The following is a 24,953-nucleotide window of genomic DNA, read 5'->3' on the forward strand; positions in this document are numbered from 1 at the left end:
TTAATTTCTACCCAGTGCTTCCCTATTGATTCTCTGAAAGCTTCTGTTTGAGCTGCATTTTAGCTTTACCTGCTTGCACCTCGAGGAGGCACTCTAGGAGGCCTTTCAGGCAGCGGGAGGGGCAGCCTCTCTGCTTGGTGGGCAACAGGGCTGCGGCTCCTACTTGCTTCTGAGACTTCATTGTCCTAAGAAGAAATAAATAATAATTTTTTTAAAAAGTACATCAGGATCCAAGTGATTCTGAAACACACTTCTTTGTCCCTAAAGCACACATTTTCCTCAGTGTCTAAGTTGGCACGTAGCTTCTGGACTGGACTACTTCGTATATGCAGATATGGGAACAATGCAATGAAGCGTAAAGACACGTGTTAGTAGTAACATGTCTGTATGCTATATTTTGTGAAATAATATAAACTAGGCCTGGCTACAGCTTGTGAGTCACCTTTGGTAGCAAAATTTCTAAGTGGTTGACACTAACAGCATAGAGTGCAATTCAGACAGGTCTGAACTAGCGATACAGAAACAGCAGAAGAGGATGTTCAAAATAGGTTAGAAACCACCAGCAGAATTTGGTTTTTGTTAGCCTCAAAACAGAAGTGGCTACATTTAGACATTTCCACGAATGCACTGGCATTCCTGAGCTCTTTTTCTTCTGTATATAGACAAAACCATATTTTTAAGATCAGCAGATATATATAGCTGAGATGAAAGCTTACCTCACTGTCCCCTTCCATCCCACTGCTGACGCTCAGTATGCTCCGAGTGCTGGAGCGGTTACTCGCGCTACCTAGTGTCAGTAAGCAAGAGAAAAAAAGTTTATTAAATCCTGGTGATTTAACTGCAAATCACTAACTCAGCTCCTTGTAACCTCATGCATACCTCTTCCACACATTATTTAATGCTTGTTTAGATAAAATTGTCTCCACTCATATTTTTCACATATTCAGGATCCAAATAACTGCATTTCATACAACACAGCTTTGAATTCATTCTAGCAGATTTCTCCCCTGCCTAAGTCCAGGCTTCTGGTAAATACTCAACCATAATCTAACTGAAAGCATTCAGTGCTGATATCAGGTTGCAAGTCAGGTAAACATTTTCACAAGTGTTACACACTCAACTCCTATATATTTAAATTATCAGTCCCCATGTCCCTTAACTTCATGGAGGTGGATGGCTAAGAGCACTGTCACACATGAATTTCTGCAATAACTGACTGCTTGAGAGGCTGTCTTTCCCAATCACTGTTCACCACCTCCTCTCTAAGGATGTCTACTCACCACAGGAATATTGTTAGTCTATTTCAGAGCTAAGACTGACACATTTGATCAAACTACCTTCAGCAACCATTTATGCAAACCTATTTAACTTGCATAGACTCAGAGTAGGGAATATTTTTGCAGTCAGTCATGCTACCTCTGAAGGGGACAACAGCTCACAAATATATCTAACACTGCTATGGCTGGTTTCAGTCATAAATATGCAATGTTCTATAGGGTTTTACAATACTGAGACATTAATGTTCAGAAACCTACTCACTGAAGTGAAGGCTAGAGAGGATTTCTCATAATACACAGTCCTTTCCCATCCTTGCTGAGGTAAATGTCATTATCAGCTGGTCCAAACAGCATTTAGTGCACTAAATATCACGTTAGAATCTGTTTTCACAATCATACCATAGAAGACGCAGCCAAGCTGCACACTGAACTCTGCAGGGTCTTTAACAATTCTCACACAACCACTTATATGCAAGGCTCAGCTGCCTCTGGCACCTACTTCAGATGTGTGCCAGCTATATCTTGACAAGAACCACAAAGGTGAGTAACCTCTCTGAGAGTCAGTGTTCCTTTCAGAGGACCAAAATGATCTTAATGATTTCTGTGAAAATTGCTCAGTCTGAAGACACAGTGAGAATGCAAGGATTTAATTTGCACAGATTAAACCTAATAAAAAACAAATATAATAAAAATGTCCAGAGCATCCAAGAGACTCAAGAGTTCAGGTCCTGAAGCAACCAATGAAAAAATGCAGTCCTTTATCTGTAACAATTGAGGAAATGACAAGTAGCAACACACAGGTTCCCAGCCTGCAATACGGCTACACCCTTCAGGCCGGAACAGCACACTGCCTGCTGGGAGTCACAGCAAGGGATCATACTTTTTCTCTACAAAAGCAGCTGCCATCTACTTTTAAGAGCTGGAGACGGGGGATACACTTTCCTTGGGAAGGCTCAAGGGAACCCTTTTCCCAGCTTTCAGGTTTTCCTTCCATAGAAATGCAGACACAAGTGTGCCCAAACCCCTTGATGAAACTGGAGTTGCTTTTACAGCTTTGAGAACAGTTGGTGTGCAGGGTTCAGGGTGGCAGCGTCAGCACTGGGATTCAGCAACAGAAGTCCTGACCCTGAGGGGCGACAATCAAGGTTTGCTTACTTGTTGTGCTGGACGTGCTTTCTGTTTTCCAGTCTCCTCGCTTTATCTCCTTTTTTGGTGGGAAAACATTTTTCCTAGGGGTATATTCATATATGCCACATTCTGGTTTCCCCAGAGTGTTATGAGAATGTCGAATGGGTACTGTAATTTCCAAATCTAGGAGAGAAAATGAGAATGAACAGCTCAAAATTATCTACATGAGTATAGCCTCTGTGAGACAGCTTCACACCCCAAAACACACGCAGCTGTGTAAGGGTGATCATAAATGTATGTACACAAATCAAAATTCACTCTACAGGTGTGGACATCCTTTCCTCAGTCTGGGAAACTGAGTAAAGCAGCTTCTTCATGTTTTACTCAACAGGCACACAAATGTGAGTATTAACATACCACATAATTACAATATAGAGACATTTCTGCTTTAAGAACCTATTAATATTGGTCACTGCTTCACTACCAGAGAATGTCAGAATCGGAGGCTGTTACCTGTACTTTTGCCTGATTTTTGCTTCTCCATTTGCCTCCTGGTTATGCTGTCTCGTAGCCGTTTCAGATTTTCCTAAAAATATCACAAGACATTCTTTTCAGACTTTGGATAAAGGAGGATAAACAGCTTTCTGACAATACCAGTAACATATTTCAGCTAACTTTGCAACCAAGCTGCAACAAAGCCTGCTAGACCAGGCTGAAGTCCAAACCATGTGAAACCATCTATTCCCTTCAGAAATCCATATGTGCCTTTCATAAGGCAAGTTTTTTCAGATATTTATTGTGTATGTTCAGGTCAAGTTCACAGACTCACTGGTAGTTTCAGATAAGCAGCATATTTGGTTTAGAATTCCCTCTATTTTCTGTCTCTGCTATTACACTGGCATGGAAACAGGAGACATGTTCAAGTAACTGCACGGTCCTTTCTGTACTAATGAACAGGTAATAATGACTGTGGGGACAGAGGAGGCTGCTGCACATCAGAGCATGACAGACAATGAAAGAAATGAGGATGCTCTCACTGAAGCAACAACGGATACCTGAAAACATAAATGGAAACAAAGTGTGGCAGCATACTGCAGTTTACAGTAAGGAAAGGTGGGGAGGTGAAGGGGAAAGGAAACAGCTTGTAAAACGTAAAAATGAAGAAGTTCTTGAATAGGTGGAGAAGCAGAAGGAACAATAGCTGTACCACAAGGCAGGATCTGTAGCAGACCTTGAAAGGTGCTCATGGAATAGGCCTCAGAGCACGCAACTTCCTCTCTGCTACAGAGATGTACTAGAGCCTTCGTTATTGAAGAAGGTGTTTCCCATGACTGTTTCTGTTTAGAGAGAACCCTTCCAGGTGAGAAGAACTAAAATCTTGGCTTTGTCCTGACAGCTACCAGAACAGTATCACACACTGGAGACCAGCACCTCGAGCCGCTGGGGCAGACTTTGCCACCGCATGAACAAAAGGCTCCGAAAGAAGCAGGCAGTGCTTTTGAAGAGGGAGCTCCAAGCTAACATGAGAGTGGAAACTTTAAAATGTGACTGCTAGTTCCCAGTCATTATGCTGCTGCTGCCAACACAATGATGCCCTCATTCGATTGAGCACCCAAACAGTGCACTTTCACCCATGACTTTTACTTTGCCCAGCTGCAAAGAACAGGCAGTCCTGGAAGCTTTAGCAATGAAAGCCATCAATCATTCTGCCTTTTAAAGAGCCTGAAGAAGCATCAGACTATTTACAAGACAGGAGTTTAATGACAATACATCATTTGGGACACACAGTCTTCACTGAACTGAAATAGATGCAAATTGACAACCCGAATGTTCATTCACAGAAGTCCCTGCCACCAGGTAGGTGCTAGGTGAAAAGAAAGGTAATTTAGCCAACTTTATTTGGGCCTAATTGCCAGTATACAGATCTTCATGTTAGAAAGACTAAAAATATTACTGCAAGATAAACAGACCTGTAAAACAGCTATCTGCTTGCTGCTGCATAGGAACAGAGCCTCCTGTGTCAGGAGAGAACTCTACTGGCTGGGGGACTGTGTTAGGAGTTTTCCTGCTCCAACCAGAAAAGAAGTGTACCCACACTGAACTGCTTCAAATACATACGTAAAGAGTGTTGACTTTCTTAAACAGTGGAATAAGTCCGTACCTGCTGGAACCGAAATGATTCTGATCTCTTTTTCTGGTTCAGTTGCCACTCCTTAAAGTGAAGTACAGCTTCATCAACGTTGAGTATGCCCATTTTCACTTGTTCCTGTAACGTAATCAGCTGCCGTTGACCTGGGGTTTTCATTCCAGCAAATGGATCGTATATACTTGATTGAGACAGATCTCTTACAGGCCTGACTATTGTCTCTGAAAAGAGAACAACAGTGAAAACATCACTGAACTTGTGGCATCTGCCCTTTTCACTGAATGCAAAGCAATTCAAGCAGCTTTGATGTAGCAGAGATGCCAAAAGGTTAATATTAGAGACTAAACGTTTCCCTAGCTATAAGAGTATTTTGTCCACATGCCATCCTGCTGTTTGTCAGGACTAAAAAATCTGAGAGGTAGCATTGTGTGCAAATACATCCTAGTGATAATCTCTGTTCTTAAAAAAAAAAAAACAAAAAACACCACATAATTTAAGTGAACAGTACCAAAGGTCCTCCTTAAAGCACTCTGCTTCCTCACCTCAGAAGTCTCACTTCTGCACCCTCTGTAATCCATAAAACAGTACTCCACCGTTGCAATCTAGAAAGCATTCCTAGATAGCATGTAGTATAACTCCAGAAACAGTTGAAAACTCATCCTACTGATGCTGGCCCTTTGCAACTCATTTACAACATAAGGAGTACCCAACTCAGGAGATAAAAGCACAGGTGCAATTCCTAGCACTCTGATAACGCACAGGATAAGAAACTAAAAAATAAGGTCACAGTTTTGAAAGTGCAGAGATCAATGGGAAGCAGTTCAATACAGGTTAAATCTCAGGAAATAATGATCAACAGGCAGTGACTATATCCAGAAGAGGAACATCAGGTTGACGAGGCAATGTGGATCAAAACATAAAAAAGGGGCTTCAACGATCATTAAAATCCTGACTGAGGATAAACTCTGAGACAGCAGATATGTATTGTATGAGATAAAAGAGTACTCATCACACTCCGCAGATATAAAAAGTTCCCAATGTCACATAAGGTCGGGTCATGCATATGGGACTATTATCCCCAGAGATAAAAAACAGCCTTATCTGTCACATACACATCTCACTTAAAGCTACCTCAGATTTGCTTTTGGATTATTTGAAAGATTTTCAGGATGAACCTCTGACTTACCTTTCTTCACCTTTCCTCTAGAGACATAGAGATTCTCAGGTCTTTGTGCTTTCTGTGCAAAAACTGTAATAAATAAATAAATAAATAAATAAATAAATAAAAACAACCACTCTTTAGACACTGAACACATCTCAGGAAGACAGAAATAGCGTGAATGAATATGGGAAGCATATTATCATATTCAATTCTGCACCACGTTACAGCTTCTGTTAAGTCCTATTGGACCCCATTAAGTCCATAGGAGAATAGGATAATGAGCTGCACAGTAAAACTCCCTTTCTGTTGTCCTCAAAGAATATAGCTCAGCCATCTCTGAGAGAAATCTGAAAATACTTTCCCATAGCAAAGTAAAAGGAGGAAGGAGGAGTCACTGAAATTACTTTCCCATACTTGACTGGAGTTCTTGTTAGCAGGATTGTGAAATACGACCAAATTTTCACAAAGTGCCTAGGAAACTAAGAGGCAGTTCTTTTTAAATCCAATTAAACCCTATCTCAGAATGAGGTATTGTCCTATACAAACGCTACAAATCAGTGATACTGTTACAGAGCAGCAATTTCTCAATTTATTAGCTTGATCCTGTCCTTACAATATCAGAATCTTTCCTATTTAGTCGGATTTGTTTATAGTGGCTGGGGGCAATCTGTTATCTTATTGCTTTCATTATGAATAATCATAGGCCAAGACCTCAGGATAAAAAAAAAAATGAAACATTTTCAGCATAGACAGAAAATGAAAAGCAGACCTGAAACTAGATCACAAAGGTAATCCAGCTTTTATGGGCTCAGAAAGACTCTAGAGGCAAATAATCAAAGGGTCACAGAAGCCACAGGTAGACTTTCTTGGCATTTATTTGGCAACTGGAGCCTACATCAGGGCCATTCTACAGTTGACTGTTCTACAGTTCAGGTCCTGGTACCCAACTCACTTTTGGAGATGTACAGCTCATTATCTGGCTGCGGAGAGCTGGATTCTGGTCTTGGAACAGGAACTGGAGGTCTGCTGGCCATTTCCTGTGGAAAAGGATCTTGTTCCACTGAATAATATAGGTCTTCACCACAACGCTGGTAAACTCCTTCCTCTGAATCTGGCACATCCATGCTACCACCTAAAACAGAATAGACTTTGTAAGCAAAACATCTGGCCACTTCACTGAACACCGGATCCCTCCAGATGTACCATGTACCACATTCTTAACAAGCTGACCATTTCTTAGGCAAACATACCCAGTTTTGCAGTGAATTAATGTGCTAAAGGTCTTCAAAACAGGACTTGATAAAGTCACTAATATCTTGTAGTATTTAAGTGTTTGCTACTAAGCCACTTTACTACTAAGCCAGTTAAAAAAAAAAAAAAAAAAAAAAAGAAAGCAAAAAACAGTAGAAAGTCTCATAAGTGTCTTTAAGCACTAACATCAGTAGGTTTCTAAGTTCCAGTTAACTAACATGTCACAGTAGTTAACAAATCAAATAGAGCACTGGCTTCTAAAAGCTACCTGGGTCATCTACAGAATACAACAGGGACTTCTTTTGTTTGAAACAAGCAATTGCCATCAGCTGACAGTATACTTGATCTCAGAACAATGTCTCAGAAGGAGCTGGATGCGTGTATTTGTGCTTAACAAGTCCCAGCTACCATTATACCACCTCATCATCTCCATTCTATTCTCACTTCCGAATTCGCTGCAAATTCATCAAGTGCTGCCATACCCAATTTAACAGTTAGTTTTCTCTGTTTGTATGTTGGCAAATTACTGACTCAAGATCATAGAAAGAATTAAGAGCCCCTGGACTAACTGCCTCCTCTGCTATCAAGTCAGAAGTAAATAACCTACCCACTGGACTTAGTGTCCTTCAGTGATTGATGCCGGTACACCTAGCTGAGTCAATGCAAAGGAACTGACAGAGCACCAGTGTTGGCATGGGAAACAGAACAAGATGTTAAAGGACAGACTTAATCTTGCTCTGAGTCCAGTTGGGTCACCCATGAGAAGCAAGTCTGGATCTTATGGAACCTGGTGAGTCAGGAAAAGGCTTGGATGACCCTATCATGCACAGTGGGAACAGCCCAAAGAAGGTCTGGGAGCCAGAAGTTCTTTTCCTCTTTCCAGGCTGCTGTATTCAAGTAGATGGACTTATGAATAAAGCATCTGCATTAAAATTCATATCTAGCTTATGCTGCTCTACTTTATACTTTGCCCTTGCTTATGAGCGGAACCTGCACTAGATCAGGACACCAGAATTAATTCCCTTCACAAAGATAGGTACAAAGACAGCCATTCCTGAATAGATATCAACCATGTTTGCACCCACAGGTTAGCAGACACTGGAACAAGAAGTCACTCTTATTTCTTGTTAAGAAATTCATCACATTTCTGAAGTCACCTCACAAGCTTCACAGGCTGCTTTTACTGTTGTGTCTCATTTATACCCACTAAAGCAAGGCTGTCCATATCATATGGTGAGGATTAGCTTCTGTGCTTAACAGATCAAGGAGAAACCTCAAGTTCAACTGTGCTGTTCCCCTCCCTTTCCAAATAGTCTCACCTTCTAAAAACTTGCGGAGCATCGAGTCTTTTGTATTTAGAGAAATTTCATCTCTGGCAGTTGGAGTGTCTGGCTTGGACTGAAGCATCTCTACATCTGAAAAAAAAAACAGAAAGGTGACCTTGTTGATTATGCCCTTAAACACATGGAACAATATAATATGACATATTTCTGACTGAAATTTCATTTTATGGTGAAAATCAAAGACTAAACCAGACAACTGACAAGACAGTTGCCTCAAAAAAGGCTCATAAATTGCTGTGTTCCGTTCACCCTGCACAAATCTTTGCCAGCTGCCTGACACATGCTTGAGGAAGACAGATGTGATTAACATTGCTTGGTGAGAACTTCTGACAAGGCTCCAAAGCAGACACTCCTGGGAGGCCAAAATTGGTGCAAACTTCATGAATTTCCAAAAACAGACGTTATAGGCCATCTGTTCATAACACACAAGATACCTTTTGTTTGGTTACTCAATAAAAATGAAAACAGCTGGATGAGTTAACCAGCTGGACTGGAAGGTGTTTAGACAGTCAAGTAATAGCTTACTATGGAGAAAGAAGTGACAACAATAAGATACTTTGTGAGGTCTTTGTTTTGCAATGAAGGATTCTGATTTAAAAACAAACAAAAAAAATAACATCGACCTAACTGCACTCTAAAACTAATCCTGAAACCTGAATCCTGAAACCTGAAAAATCCTGAAATAAAATGTTAGGTTCACATGTTCCTAATAATATTAAAAACAAGAGTGATATAAAAGAATTGTTGAGGCATATTGCAAAATATCTATTACCATATAAATTGGATCGTTTGGATTAACTGAGAATAGAAAATAGCACTCTGGATTACATGATGATTCCTGTAAAGCTGACGATACTAAACGCTAACAATACACTACCAAGATTTTGCTTTCTTAGAATGTTTTGGTTTTCATTTTTTTTGTTTGGTTGTGGGTTTGTTTTTTTTTTGATTGTTTGGTTTTCCGGTTAAAGACTCATTGTCAAAGGACCCAGTTATGGCTGCAAGAATGTGCCCAACCTCGCTTTAATCTCGCAGGTATACCTTCCATACAGTCACAGCAATGCTGCATGCTGTGTGGATTAACCACATCAGCAGTTTCTTAGAGCTCTGCAGTTCATATACCAAGTTTCATGCTGCTGAAGTTAATCTGCTCGCCACCAACCTAATTTAAAGTTCATTTAATATTGCTACGCTACACAAGCACAGATCTGGCCTTTGAGCATGGTAAAGAATCAGCATTACAAACCTGTATTTTTCCTATAATTTTTCTACCTTGCAGCCAAACGTGATTATTATTTTTAACATAGCTTTTAGAAACAAACCTGGAGCAAGTATAAGCCCTGAGCAAAGCCAATACTTTATGGATTTGGGGGCAGAACAGAATTTGACAGGTGTGCAAAATTCCTTTGATTCTCTATGGAATGAGCAGTATCCTCCCCATTTTGGCTGTGCTCAACATAATTACTAAACCAGCAGAGCAACAGGATACTGCAGGTTTTGTTTTCTATTACCGTATTAAACACAGTTAAATTTATGAACCAGGTAGTTTCTCTTAATAGATATGATTGTCACCTTTATACTCTCTGGCACACAGGGCTGTCTTGCATACAGATAAGATCTAACATCTCACTTGTGTACCAAAAATGAAAAGAAATTCTGAACTTCTCCAATGACACCTTCTGTTCCACTTGCTGCAAAACCAGGACAGTGGGACGGAAGTGACAAGGAAGCAAGCACAAAACTGGGTATCACAGTCAAAAAAGATCCCCAGATCCTCCTGAGGCTATTGGGTAATGCTGTTCTGAAGGGCTAGTGGGAAGAAAGGAAAGATGAGTTCCTAGATGTCAGTCTTCAGAATTTAGTAACTAAAATATATTTTTTCAAAGAGACTTTTAGTTTCCCTTTGCTGGGTTTAAGACTTCAGAAGGGATCTCAACCAATGTGCAGCAAGACATACAGAAGACGCGTTATGACCTACTGACCCTTCACTAGAGCTAAAATAGGCGTATGTGGGCACCCTTTAGAAAGTAATCATATCCTTTCCCCCTTTAAACATTTGTAAACAATAGAAGTTAAGTACTCCTGTACATGAAGAAAACTTACTCTGTAAAGAGACCAGTCCTTTATTAACTAAGACAAAGGCTTCAATGTGTTGGTATAAATCACACCCCAGATGTTTTTAAGAAGTTATATTTTACTGCAGAATTCCCACAGTTTGTTCAAGGAAAACTAGGCTGCTGTTTCTTGCATTAAGTGAGGAAAAAGTGAAAGTCAATGAGGACAGTGTTAAAAACCTGGCCCCAAGAGAATAAAAATATTGGGGGAAGGAGTAGAATAAGGGCATCACAACTACTATGTACTATTGAGGTTTTGAAGACCTGCAAATTATGGGACAATAGGTTTTATTCAGTTGAAACTCTGAAGGATAAAGGATGAAATTCACACTAAATCTGAATGTCCACACAGTTCATAGATACGGAAACAGCACGTGGAGTCAGGACTTGTTTCCACCAGCCCTTTGCCACTGCCAGCGACTGACCTTGGACAGAGGAAATACAACCTGTTTCCCCAGATAAAATATCACAGCAAACTTCAGCCTTACAGTTGGAAAGTCAGCTTAGAAGGTAAGGCAGCACATCAGAGATACTAGAGAAGGTTATAAGGCATGGTAACTCTCTATACTCTAGAGGATTCCTTTTGTTCAAACTAATCAGGTGTTTCAAACTCTTCTGAACACACACACACACACACAGAAACATGGCAGTTTAATTTTCACATGAATCAAACAGGTTTTCAAGACTTTTTCACGAGTCCTTGCTCCCAGAGCCTCGCCCCTACGCTGAGCTCTAGCATACTCAAAAATACTGTTTTGTAAAATTCAGGAGGTGGTGGTGAGACGAAAGTAGAAAAAGCAAAGCTCTTCATCTGATGCTGTAGTTCATACTACCAGATTGATAGATGGAGATAACTTCCCCTTCTTGTTTTTCAACTGCTGTTTGTTACAGTGTGTGAGTGACCCACCCATTTACTTGCAACTCGCACCAACCGCCCCCAGCACAGACCTAGATGCAAAGTAACCAAGTTGCTGGGACACAAACTGGAAAAGACAAAACACCAGCCAGGCCTGGGGCTGTGGAGTGTCCTGAAGGGTCTGGGATGTAGAGCTTAGGGATATGGTTTAGTGGGGACTGTTAGCGTTAGGTCAGAGGTTGGACTCGATGATCTTGAGGTCTCTTCCAACCTAGAAATTCTGTGATTCTGTGTGATTCTGTGAAATTCCACTCGTACTCAAGAAAATTATGTTTGACATTACAGGTATTTGAAAAGGTAATAAAAGGGAAGTGCTTTTCTGAAGCAGGAATGATTACAGTTGATAATAAGAAATTAAATAAGACAATTCAATCTAACTTTCAAAAAAAAAATAAAGCAAACAAGGTAGTAGCAGAAACTAGTAAGTTTCCAGTGATTTAGTTAGGAGTACTTTATGAATTACACTGTTCAGAGTATTAAGACCTATCTGGCAAAGAATACTCCTCTCCAGCAGAAGGGGAGGCAGTGTATTACTATAGATGAAGAAAATATTTTCCATTTTTTAAACCCATTATTTATTCCAAAGCTAACAGGGACAATTAGCAACTCAAAACAGCTACGTGCAACCCTCATGCAGCACCACTGTACAAGTGGCAAAGCTAGTCCTTGTACAGCTTCTTCACTCTGTGTTTCCCCAGGATCAAAAACAGATAGGAAAAAAAATGCATTAAAAAAGTGGGATGAAGAATACAAGAACGGGCAGAACACTCCAGCATCTAAATATTTGCTACTACTTTTAACTCATTATAATGGCTCCAGTCCTGCATTACCTTGTTTTCATATCAGTTTCTGCTAGGCTAATTGACTTAGTGGTACCAACTTTCTTTTGATCGGTCTCCAAAAAACTGGTAGAAGCACATTCTGATCACAATAACTGGGCAGGCTGCCACAGTATGTCTACGTTTAAAAAAAAGTCCAGGTATTGTCCTCTAGATCACAACTGTAATCACTTACACAAGGGCTATTACTGAGGTACTTTCTGCAGGTCAGAAGAGTTGTTTACTATTTCCTAGGAAGCTTTTTGTCCTCAGAAAACAGTACAAAAGACTAAAGTTTGTATTTGTGATGTCAGTCCTAAGCCAGCCAGCACTCCCACTAATTTCAGTGGGAATTTACCTCTGTGCTGGTATTCTAAATAATGTTGAAACCCCTTCAGTTTGAGGGAACAAGACCAATTGTGGAACATGGCGCCAGTTTAACCTTTACCTGTTATGACACAGGCACCTGTTATGGCATTTTAGGCACCATTCAGACAAGCTGTAAGTGTTCATCAGGCAAAGACTAACAGACTACATAAGAAATACAGATATTTTCTGTAAAAGATTCCTGCGTGGAAGGTGACAAAGAAGTGTGCACAGGAGCAATAAGTTGGGAGATCTCCAGAAAAAGCAGGGAACACTCATTGCCCTTACTAATGTGTTACAAATAAGCCATATAGAACATCTATCCAACATTTTAATACAAACTTATCCAGCCATGCTTTCTAGTACAGAAGTCGTAAATATCTACTTCAGAGTCAAGCTTGGGTTTTTACCTCTCCAGTCCTACTAGCCCTGCAGAGCCCGCAGCATGTGTATACACCAGGAAAAGTTTCTGGTGCTGACCCTAAAGACCTCTACCACACCACTGATGTAGCTGCTCTTGCAGAAGGGTCCCCTGAAGGGCAGTGGCCTGCTGGGCTTTCACTGCTAAAGAAGCCTAAGAAAAGCAGACTGACTTAGGCTTTGAATGCACAACTTTCCTATCCCTAGGCAGCCAATTCATTAGCTCTCCATTTCCATGCCTGTCAGCCAAGCAGGCTGTTTTCCGTATTCCATCCTAAACAGCAGCCAAGCTCCTTCCTAAGATCTGCCAGAGTAAGTGGGAGTAGAAAAACCTGTATTCTTGAACAATAAACTTAGTGTAGTTTGACAGAAACGGGCAAGAATACACATACGTAAGGAATTCAGGTGGCACACAGAGAGGTGGTGATCTTCAGCAGGGAAGACGCAAGGGTCATAAAACAATTAGCTCTTCCACCAACAGTCTACAGAACTGGCAAATAGTTTTCTTAACAGCAAGCAATTCTGATCTAAATCTGAACCATTATGAAGACATTTCAGAGAGACTTTTCAGAGTCCAGTTGAAGAAGTGGTAAATTACAGGGAGTTTGACTTGCATTCATGGAAGAGAGGAATACCCCCCTTCATAGTGTCTGGGATTTCTAGATGTTTGAGGAGTGGAAGACAACAGGTTGCTCTCAGTGGTTTTAAGCACATTTTCCCCCCTCTGCAGAATTATTCTATCAACCCCATTCAGAGATGCACTGACTGCAGCAGAGCTTCTGAATATCTGGAAACACCCACCCTCTTACTGTGGACAACAGCAGCTTTGTTCTATAGGAGTACAACTGCCTTTACTGCTTATTCACCACCTGAAGGCACAATAATCCTGGTTTTGACAGCAACAAAACTAACCCCACAGTAGCCAAACAAAATTTAGCAGAGAGGTATATATGATTTCAGGCAGAGAACTGAGAGTTTTCTGGTCTCCACAACCAATAAAAATGTGTTTTATAGCATTGTTTAATCTAAAAGAGAAGAAAAACAACCCATGACAGATAGAGTCTATAAGCAAAAGTATTTCAGCAGGAAAAGCTTTTCTCCCAAGGCAATATACTTAAAGCTGAAGAAACATTGGAAGCCCTTACGTGGGTACTTAAACTATAATAAGCTACACTTCCTGCTTATCATGGGAACCATAAAATGTACCAGTGGGATGAAGCAAGACCAAGAAGGAAGATAAGAACAGCAAATTTACAATTACAGAATCACAGAATCACAGAATTTTCTAGGTTGGAAGAGACCTCAAGGTCATCGAGTCCAACCTCCAACCTAACGCTAACAGCCCTCCACTAAACCATATCCCTAAGCTCTACATCTAAACGTCTTTTGAAGACTTCCAGGGATGGTGACTCCACCACTTCCCTGGGCAGCCTGTTCCAATGCTTCACAACCCTTTCGGTAAAGAAGTTCTTCCTAACATCCAGCCTAAAACTCCCCTGGCTCAACTTAAACCCATTCCCCCTCGTCCTGTCACCAGGCACGTGGGAGAACAGGCCAACCCCCACCTCGCTACAGCCTCCCTTGAGGTACCTAAAAAGAGCGATAAGGTCACCCCTGAGCCTCCTCTTCTCCAGGCTGAACAAGCCCAGCTCCCTCAGCCGCTCCTCGTAGGACTTGTTCTCCAGGCCCCTCACCAGCTTCGTCGCCCTTCTCTGCACCCGCTCAAGCACCTCGATGTCCTTCTTGTAGCGAGGGGCCCAAAACTGAACACAGTACTCGAGGTGCGGCCTCACCAGAGCTGAGTACAGGGGGACGATCACCTCCCTAGCCCTGCTGGTCACGCTGTTAGCGTGACCAATTGCTTAACATAAGTACTTAACTTTATATTTGCAATCAGCCTCACTGAACATTAATAGTGAAAAAGTTAAACAGCTGCATATTTACCAGAAATAGCTCTACGTTTTCATCAGTAAACAAGGTGAATTAGGATCATGATTTTTCAGTTTCTATCTTTTTGGAACACATTTCTAGATGTTCATTTTCTTTTGTTCCTAAGCTGCTGAGGTAGAAGCTCAACTCACGTTTGAAATCTTTCAGTGTTTCACAGTTGTAAGTAAAATTACATCTTGCACTGTGTTGTCTTCCACTAAGTCAGTGTCTCTACATCCCTGGATCTCAGGAGGGAGAAATGGGAAACAAAAGAAACTTTCTCTTCCAAATGCTACATCAGCTGCTCAGGATTCAGACAGTCTTCAAAACACTGAGGAAATGGCTCTTGACCATGTACCCTGGCAATCACAGAAATCCTTAGGGCAATTTTATCAGCCAGCCAATGTCAAAACCAGAGCATGGCTTCCTTATGGTGATATCAGAAAAGCTATAACCAGCCCTCACTCTGAAACTCAACCAGGGCACTATTATTGTATGAGAGACAGAGCAGCTGAGGCTTCTAAACCCAGAATATCGCAGTGATTATACATACAAAGGTCTTCTGGGGCACCCGGGACAAATCCAGCCATGGATTCATATAGCTCTTCATCGGAGCCAGGATTCAAGGAACACTTCATTAACAGGTCAGTGGAAAGATGAGCCATGGACTCGTAAACAGACTCATCCTCTTCACCTTGCATCAGCTCTTCCTTAATGTGACTCTTCAGCATATCTGCTGTTTCCTAGAGAGAAAAAGAGTCCAAGAAGAACAAAAAAAAAAACAAAACAAAACAAAACAAAAAATAATTTAAATAAAAAATCTGGAGAATCAATGCAAAGCAAAACATTTTTCTCCCACCACTGATGGAAAGAAACCTTCCAAGAGTAGCCCATTCCCAAAGACTAAGGCTTCTCAAAGGAATTTAATCTCCATTACAGCTGTTTGGGGCCAGCCTTCAGGATCTACGCTGTAACACTAGGTAACAAAGGTGAAGCAAAGAGGTTCTAAAACATTCAGAATAGCCAGTATTATTTTTCTATCCATCAATTTCATTTTCTACCTGACGTCTTCGAGCTCCTGGAACACGAGCAAAGTTCATTCTAAAATTACAACGGTTTGTCAAAGGCTATTTTGGTGTAAGCGTAGCTTACGTGACCATAAGGGGGAAAACTTGCCGCATGTGGAGCACTTTCAAGAAAGCAAAGTTTTAGCTTTGCTGTAGATTCAGTTTCAATTTCTTGGCACTAGCAGCAGCACGTAACGCACAGAGTGGGAGTCCACAGACCACCTTTTTTTTGGTAAGACTAACAGGAAACCTCACAGCAAGCAGCTGCTCATGCAATATGGGCAACTTTCGATTCACAGGACAGCAGAACTCTCTCATACATTTGACACATGAGGGGAGAAAAGAAAAGGTATGGAGAGCAGTGCTGACCTTTAGCAAACACCACAGGAGAGCAAAATGAAAATCTTCATCCCGGCTTCCTTACCAAGCTCCCACTATGTCACAAGCTCAGACATCTTAACTGGTTGCAATACTACAAGACATTCTTCTATCCACAACCATCATCTCATTGGCCTTCATCCACGGGGCATGTGTCAAAACTGTCCACACATGCTTCCGTTCACAGCCAAAATGGGTCAGTAGCTCATGTAATGCTTTAGGGAGGCAAAGAGGAACTTTTGCCAGACATAAAACGAGGTGAGTAAAGGGGGTTACTAGGATTTTCAGATATCCATATTAGTACTCCTTCTAAACCCACAGCACTCCTAGTCACTACCCTGCTGTGGACACACTGGTGCAGATTATTTCTGTGCTATTATTTCTGGTGCTAAATTGCACAGATAGTTTGAAGGCTAGTAAGCAGGACCTACTCTTAACATAGCTCTGTCACTCTGCTGGTAAAGAAAACATGGGAGGAACACAGTACAGCAATAAAGTTGAAAGGACTTCCTGAGCATCTCTCTTACCCCAATGCAAAGATTTTAATCATAGTTTACAGTTTCTGTAGCCTTCCTGATCTCAGGACAGGATATGACCTTTATTTAGCTCTGATATATAACCCTAAATTTATCCTCCTATCACGAAGCAAGTCCCTAGTCTAAGAACTACCCATACCACCAGAATAGGGCTTAAATACTGCTGTAATAGACTGGCATACTTATCTCCCACCATTCAGGCAACTGCTAGGGACAACTACGTACACCATTTCAACAAAAAGTAAAGGCAGATAAAATCCACTCAGTAATTTGGGGTTCTGGACAACCTTATCTAGTGGGTGGCATCCCTGCCTATGGTGGGGAGGAGAGGGGGTGTCCACATCATAATCTGGAAGAAGTCAGGGTGCTGTTTTCTGGGGTGGCTCAAAGGAGAACCGAATTGTGAATTGAGCTCCCACAGCAATAACAAGTGGGGAATGGACAGATACCCCAACAGAGGAAAAAATGCATTTCATGTAGAACAAAGATCAGCTGTGAATGAGCTGATAATCAGACTGTACTATGACTAATCAGAGTACCTCAGACTGTACCTTCCCAAACATATTCAGTTCCCATAGTACCTCCTAAAGTAAGTGGGATGAAGGGGCTGTAGTTTTTCCAAGATCAGAGATTAGAAGAATACAACAGGCACAATGTGGCTGCAGAAACATCATTAGATGGTTGAACAATAAGGAAACACAGCATGGCAAGCTCTGCTTCCATCGTATTTGTTCTGTTGAAAAGCCCTAAGAACTTTCCTGGCTCCAGGGGTGAAATCAACCCTCCCACATGGAAGCTTTCATGGTAGCTGGACATCTACTCCTTACCACACCACTTTGTATCTCAGCACTCCTGGTCCCACAACACTGCCCAAACCTGCTGAAATAACAAAGAAGGACTGCTGCTCCCTCTTACCACATATTCATCAATGAATTGCCGGAGGTCCTTAAAGCCATGCTTTTCTGCGATTGTGTTTGGATAGTGGCCATATTTGTTGGCCACACTATATGCCTGCAGTGCTCCAGGGCATGTCAGCAGCAAAGCAGTGAGGTTTTTCAGCCCGTATCTTGCAGAAAAGTGAAGCAGCGTTGGCAATTCCTCATCCCTCTGATCTGTGAGAAGACATGTCTGTTAGAATCTAAGCTTCTTTCTAGCAGCAGCAGAGACAACAGATGAGAAACAGACTTCCTAGCAAACGCACCAACCAAAACAGGTTTGAAAACCCTGAAAAGTACATGTACCATTTCAAAATGGAGCTAGCTCTGCATAAGTGAACTACCTGAGATATCTAGCACATCCCCACATTTGATTGCTATGGTCTTTAATGGGGAATCTGGCACTGTACTAGCTGCATGTACGTAGGATCACAGGTTCAGAAGGAGCTCTTAAATCATCGTTCCAGTAAGTTCCAGCTGCTGTAAGGAACCAAATCATGGTACCACACCAATCCAACTGCCAAGTGCCCACTGTGCACCTTAGAACAGACTCATGGGGTAGGGGGAAAAAGGACTGTGCTGGGGAAAAATACCGCACGGGACTGGAAGAATAAGTGAGAAAGTAAGGCAAACATTTCTGGGGGCATCATCTTTTCACTTTGTGGTTGAAGCTGTCTACATAGCTGTATCTGCCACGCTATAATAAAGTGAGACAGACACGTAATAAAAAGGGACACACAACCAGCTCTAGACATAATCTGAAATTTAGCTTCCTGGCTGAGATTCAAAACTTGAGACAGCCTGTGCAGGTACACACTTCAGTATTAAGGTGCTCCAAGGAAAAACTACTGATACAGATGAAGTTTCAAAAGAAAACAAAAATATTTCAACTTGCTTGTCATCATATCGTTTTCTTCCAGCTGGTTGATTCCAAATAGGTGTAAGCCACTGGCAGGAATGTTCTTCTTCAGTGACTCTGTCAACAATTTGTCCAGTGCTTCTATGCTGTATGGCACAATTTTAAAGGCCTAGAAATAGATGGAAAGTGATTTTGCTTGGTTAAGTCTAGAGAGTCATTTAAGATGAGACTTGGAGGGTGATGTAGTAAGTTTTATTTATTTAGAATATATCAGGAAAAAATATGCATAGATACTGAGGGTGGCAATGTTTAGATAAACAAGGAACATGAAGAACTTCTTGGTCCAACAGAGTGTGATTAATCTAAACAGGTAAGAACTACAAACTCCACAACAAGACAGAGTGCAAGGTGAAAGTCACTCATGTAACTGGAAGCATGGAAGACTTATTTCCTACTTCCTTGATAGGCATAATCTCACTTTTGAAGCTGCTCCAGTGAAGTGTCACTCATGCTCTAGGTATGAATAGGTCAATTTTGAATTGCCCTGGTGTACACCCTGGCTTTTGGACTAGTGCTTAGTCAAAGACTGTGAAGCATGCCTTTACCCCAAGAAGGAGCACAGCCCAGTACCAGCTGCTCCTTAACTTGAATTAAAAAGGAGGTGAAAGACAGTCTCCTCTGCCCCAGGCATGCTGGTGATTAACACTGCTCTCTGTTGACTTCTGCTACATAGCTAATCAGGGATATGGAGGCAGAAAGCACAGACAAGGGATCTGGAGAACTTGCTCGTGCAAGCTTTACCACTGTAACAGGGTTCAGGTACCCTAACTGGGGAAAATATGATATGAGAACTGAGGACAGGCTTTAAAGAAATAGAACTATTTGTTTATTCTTAGTACTTATTTTACCCTTCTTCAGTCAGCTAGTGTAAACTTTGTTACACTTTCACATCTTTTGCAAAAACCCTTTGGTAAAAAATTCCAAACATTTTATGCAGTACTTTCTGCTGTATCAAGTTCTGTCACCTTAATCTTTTCAAATCAAGGTCTAAACATGGGTGTTGACTGATAGTAATTTCCTTGTTAGCTGGATGGCCTGAATTGCCTTAGCTAACTATTTGTTCCAGATACGGTAAAAGTACCTGTGCTTTTGTTCTAAGGGGATTTTTAGGGACCTTCTCATAGCCCTAACAACTTTGCATTTCTGCATTTCAGAAAAGCAAGAGTGCTTGACACAAGGTAGCTCATGTCCACCTATTTACTCTTTGAGAAGAGCTGGTTTCCAAAGCAGCCGTTTGCTAGAGTTGTTACCTGGCACATGAACTGTACTGGGTTGGCTGCATTTGCGAGCAGACTGCTGATTTCCTCCATGTCGGTATGGTAGGTGACGCTCGTTTCTCCCACCATCAAGTCCCCTGAGTATATCTTTAGAGGCACTGTCCCAGAGGTTAAATCTTTGAAAGAAAAGAGAAGAAATCACCTTTAAGAACTAACAATGGGAACAAGTCTTCATCACATGCTCCAAGTATAGGAGGAAATCGGAGATACTGTCAGCTGGATACCAAAATAGTTTCTGTTGTATACAGTTCATGAAAAGTCACACAAAAGAAAGGTGATGATATTCATCTGAATACCAGGCAGGAAAGTACTTTGGAACAGCCTCCTTCATAGGCATGTCAAAGCATATCACCTGACCTTCTAGGTCATCTGCTAACCCTAGTCTGGACCACTAATGATAACAGTACTCCACCTCAAATTACAGAACCTGACACCTCTCCACATCTGGCTTGGGATTTCGCATCCTCTCTCAGTCTCACTACTCTCTGAGTGAAATCAGCTTAGAAGATTTCAGCTTTGCAAGTTTACACAGGCACAGGATTTCTCTCTTACATGCAACTTGGGAGCTTCCTAATATTTTACCCAGTGTGTACTCATAGGTCTGAGCTCTGAAGCACACGTATTTTGAATCCCGCTGAAATTAATCTTTCCCTGTCTATATGCCTGGCTGTAACAACTAAGCAACCAATGAAATGGTTACTGTCACACCTAAAAGGAATTCTAAATGTATTTGTTAGAAACTGCAGAGCTAAAATATATGTACACTGCATCAAAGTGAAAGTCAGGCTTATAATTCAAAGTGCATGTTAGTTTCCAGGTACATGTTTAAATCAGAAGTCTTGATTTAGGACAGATTAAACTGAACATCTGTATGTGGCTGAGGTAGTTTTCCTTAGACCCATCCACTTGCTTGACTTCTTCAGAGTTGCTGTAATGGCTGTTAGCGTCTATTCCCAGACCTAATACATGGACTCTTCATGAACACAGACCACAGTAGGTTAAATAAAATAATCCTGGGAAACCACTATCACTAAAAAGATCAGAAATCTTGCCCCTAAAGGTTACTGAATGAAAAGTTTAGACAACTTAAGCTTTTGTAAGTGTAAATATCTAGAATGACAGAACACATCTGAATTAAAAGACAAGCTACATTAAACAGCTTCATCTCTAATCACACAGAGATCATCATACATTAAACATGTACTGTTATAATCATGCAGTTATTTACCAGCACTTACCTTCTCTTCATGCCTGCCAATACTAACATACTGGTAATACTAACACATAATTAAGTTCAAAGTGCTTTACAAGCTGTAATCTTTCCTCAGAACTCCGACTAAGTTTTTTCCATATTGCAACCCCACCACTGCTGCCAGGAAAACAGAGATCCCGAGCAGCAGTCTCCTCAGTTCCATACCAGCAAAGCATCACAGATGAGAATTCAAGTTCAAGATTTCCTGGTGTCAGTGTTTCCCACACTGCAACCTCCACCCTTACACCCCTGACACTTCTCAGGACAGGTAGGTTGGGTTTGAAAGGAAACAATGAGAGGTGGGGAGGTGGGAATTCAAATCTCAGCCCGGCTTACTTGGAGCTTCCACGGAGATTGTGTACTCATTCTCCATCTCAGCCAGCACACACACAGACGATGCATTCTCTGGAGAGAATTCCACTTCAGTTTTCACTTTGCTATCTAGTCTACATTTCATGATAATATAAATAGTGGTCTGCACCTAAGAGAGAAAGGCATTAGAATATGTAGTTTCACAATACAGGAACACTTATTTTAAGCCCCCTTTCCAGGGATTTTGTTGTTATTGCAACTAACAAGTTAACATCTGTCATTTCCACAGTCCTGAATGATTTTCAGTAACATCTTCCAGTCACTGAGTTACTAGGCAGGTGGCTTCTGTTACAGCTTGCACCAGCACAAATACAGACATTAAGCTGATAAAAACTCTGTGATGCTATATTTATAATCTGATTTACTTTCAACCACAGTGGCCTCTTCCCTCAAGCAGCACAGCCCCATTTTGAACAGACACAGAGGAAGAAACTTAAAATTAAAATTAACATATTCTGGAGATGCAACAACCTTATCCAATTATTTTTTATTTTATCTACCTGTGTAGCATGGGTCTTTAGCCAGAGCTTTGTTTAAAAGGCAAGAATATCAGGTCTGCAAAATTTTCATTGGCCCTGCATTTAGCAGTTCCGTTATTACATTACCTGTGATAAAATGTATGAGATAGCTGAAGTCCTTCATTTGGCCTGAGACTTGTCTAGCCTCTACTTATATGAATTATGAAAGTGAATTCCTGGACCAGATTCTCAGTTCTGAAAACTAGGAGATTTCCTGGGTCGTGCTTTGTGGCAGCCCTTCATACTGCACATGTCGTACTGCTCAGCTGTGACCCAGTCAGGTTTTCAAAGATCACCAAAGGCCTGACTTGTGGCCAGTTACATGGCTGTGTTAGATTCTACAACAACTAACCTGAGAGAAACCTGAAGAGACTTTCTTGTCCACAAATTTAAGCTGAAAATAACGATCCCTACCTGGGCCAATGAAAGCAGCCCAGCAGCAACAGAAAACTCAAACGATTCAAGATGGAGTAGAGTCATCTTCCGTAACTCTCATATAATGATTTACTGACTTCATTCCTAGCTGCTCCTTACCATGCTGCAGCTAAGGTATTTATCCTCAACTCAAAACACAGATAAGCCACAGCAAAGGAGTTTTACCTACCTCAACGTCATTGTAAGGTACATTTTATTAATATCACAGAATGATTTGGGTTGGAAAGGACCTTAAAAATCATCTAGTTCCATACACACACGCAGACCCCTGCCATGGGCAGGGACACCTCCCACTAGACCAGGTTGCCCAAAGCCCCATCCAACCTGGCCTTGAACAATTCCAGGGATGGGGCATGTCTGTTGCTACCACTGCCACCCGTCACCTGCACTAGAGAAATTCACAGACTCACAGAATCATCTAGGTTGGAAGAGACCTCCAAGATCCCCTAGTCCAACCTCTGACCTAACACTAACAAGTCCTCCACTAAATTCCTCCATCAAGGAAGCAAAAATACTCAACAAAGTCTTGGAAACACATGCAGTGAATTCACAAATAGATGCCCAGTATATACAAGGGGAACAGCACTATTCCCGTGAACAAGCAAATAAAGCTGATACCAAAAATTCCAGGTACAGTGTTCTCTGTGTTAAGTCAACAACTGTGTAAACATTTAAAGCATTCCAACAGTCTGCTGACTTCCCAAACCACCCTTGCTGTGAACAAGTCACAAGCCACACACACCACAGAGGGAACAAACTGTTTCGGTAAGGATACTTCCTAAAATGACCATTCCTTCCTTTCACCCTTCCCTCTTCCCCAGGAGAATGCTATCCCACGTCAAGAGCAGATTATGTCTAAAGTCCAAGGCACATATTCATAGACTACTGAATAACCCAACACTGAACATCCATGACTCTTGCTGCAGGCTCAGATGCACCTCAAACGCAGCACGCTGCAAGGTACACACTAACACTACAAAATAAATCCATCTACCTGACTACAGGACGAGCTGTTTCACTGTCACACACTGAGCTCTTGCCAAGGCAGAAACGAGGTTCTAATAGCCATTTGCAAGCTTGTTACTCCCCCTCCTCTTTCCCTGCCGGTTTACTTCTGGTTTCACTTCAAGGTGTGGTCAACAGCATTTGAGTTCCTTTCCAAAGCCAGGAGACAGACTGTTTCTACCAAATTTGAGCTATTATGTTTATTTTTTTCAAGTTTCTCTGTACAGCACAAAGGTCAGGTTCTAAGTAAAAGCAGAGGATCCCCAGATTACACTGCCTTAACTGGTGCTTTTAGAAAAAGCACAAAGCTCCTAAGAGTCGGCAAAACTGATATGGATGAAAGAAAAAAATAAAACAGTGCTTCATTTCAGTGCACTGAAGCATGAGTCCGCCCCTGGCAGGGGGGGCAGAGGAGGAAATAATGTAAAGCAGCAGTCACACTGCAGTGGAGCTTTGCTAAACTGTTAGATGAAGTTTCCTCTGACAGCCAGACCCTCCTACACCAGTGCCTCACATCTCAAAACTACGCAATGAAAGCCCAGCCACTCTGACTGAAAAGTACGCTGCAGAGGAGGTAGAGACAGTGGTGCCATACACTTCTTTCCTGGTGCATGGTATTAGTTTTTTTCCATCTGACACAATGCTAGGCTAAGAAATGTAATTTTTCAGACAGGAAGCCATGATCCCAGCTCTTTGAAGTCACTTGCAGGACATGCACCAGCACTGCCATACTAGATTGCATCTAGGCTCTGAAGTTGTCTCATTACCACCACCTTACTCCACTTTGCACCCCTAAATGTCACCAGAACCTAAAATGGGGAGTCAAGAGTGTGAACTTGCCTCATAACACACAAGACAAGCAGCTATATTAGTGACACTATCCATCAGTAAGTGACATTGCAGCCTAGATGATAGCAGACACTGCGTATTACCAAGCTATTTCTGGGCCTAGGGAACTGAGCTCTTAAAACTGAGACACTGAGGACAGGGAGCTGAATGGGACAGAAAAAGAATTATGGACTGCTTTCCAGGCCTGTAAAGCTGCCCACTACAGAGTAGCATAATGTGTTGTACCAGCACACAACAAGAACACAGCCCACGGAGTGGCCATACAGTACCCCACAGCGTATGCGGTCAGGCTGCACCACCAGATGGTCCGCAGTGCTTGTGGATGATCCATGCTCTTCGTTCATGGCAAGTCTGCAGGAGTAAACTGAGTTCTTCTCGTCTTCTGTTTCTGTGTCAGTCACAGAGTCACAGCCCGAGTCTAAAATAAAGCATATAGAGTCCTATTACATCGTTTCCATTTGCTGAAAATGCACGGACACATATACATCAATCCTAGGAAACAGCCACGGAGGCCAGGTGGAACTTGCAACAGTTCTCAAA

The 24,953-nt window shown here is 41.6% G+C and overlaps 1 protein-coding gene across 1 annotated transcript in view; it reads right to left on the reverse strand.

Moving 5' to 3' along the window:
• PIK3AP1 (phosphoinositide-3-kinase adaptor protein 1) overlaps positions 1–24,953 on the reverse strand; it is a 47,044-nt gene that overhangs the window by 1,559 nt on the left and 20,532 nt on the right. Inside the window, exons 3-16 of the mRNA XM_032191454.1 lie at positions 24,683–24,831; positions 21,571–21,715; positions 19,956–20,098; positions 18,682–18,814; positions 17,767–17,963; positions 15,424–15,613; positions 8,284–8,379; positions 6,666–6,845; positions 5,738–5,800; positions 4,567–4,772; positions 2,919–2,991; positions 2,433–2,588; positions 717–787; positions 70–185 (exon numbers count right to left, since the gene is read on the reverse strand). Of these exons, the coding sequence (XP_032047345.1) occupies positions 70–185; positions 717–787; positions 2,433–2,588; positions 2,919–2,991; positions 4,567–4,772; positions 5,738–5,800; positions 6,666–6,845; positions 8,284–8,379; positions 15,424–15,613; positions 17,767–17,963; positions 18,682–18,814; positions 19,956–20,098; positions 21,571–21,715; positions 24,683–24,831 (1,918 nt within the window). The remainder of the gene's footprint in view (positions 1–69; positions 186–716; positions 788–2,432; positions 2,589–2,918; positions 2,992–4,566; positions 4,773–5,737; positions 5,801–6,665; positions 6,846–8,283; positions 8,380–15,423; positions 15,614–17,766; positions 17,964–18,681; positions 18,815–19,955; positions 20,099–21,570; positions 21,716–24,682; positions 24,832–24,953) is intronic.

This window comes from Aythya fuligula, chromosome 7 (genome assembly GCF_009819795.1).
Source record: "Aythya fuligula isolate bAytFul2 chromosome 7, bAytFul2.pri, whole genome shotgun sequence".
Taxonomy (NCBI): Eukaryota; Metazoa; Chordata; class Aves; order Anseriformes; family Anatidae; genus Aythya; species Aythya fuligula.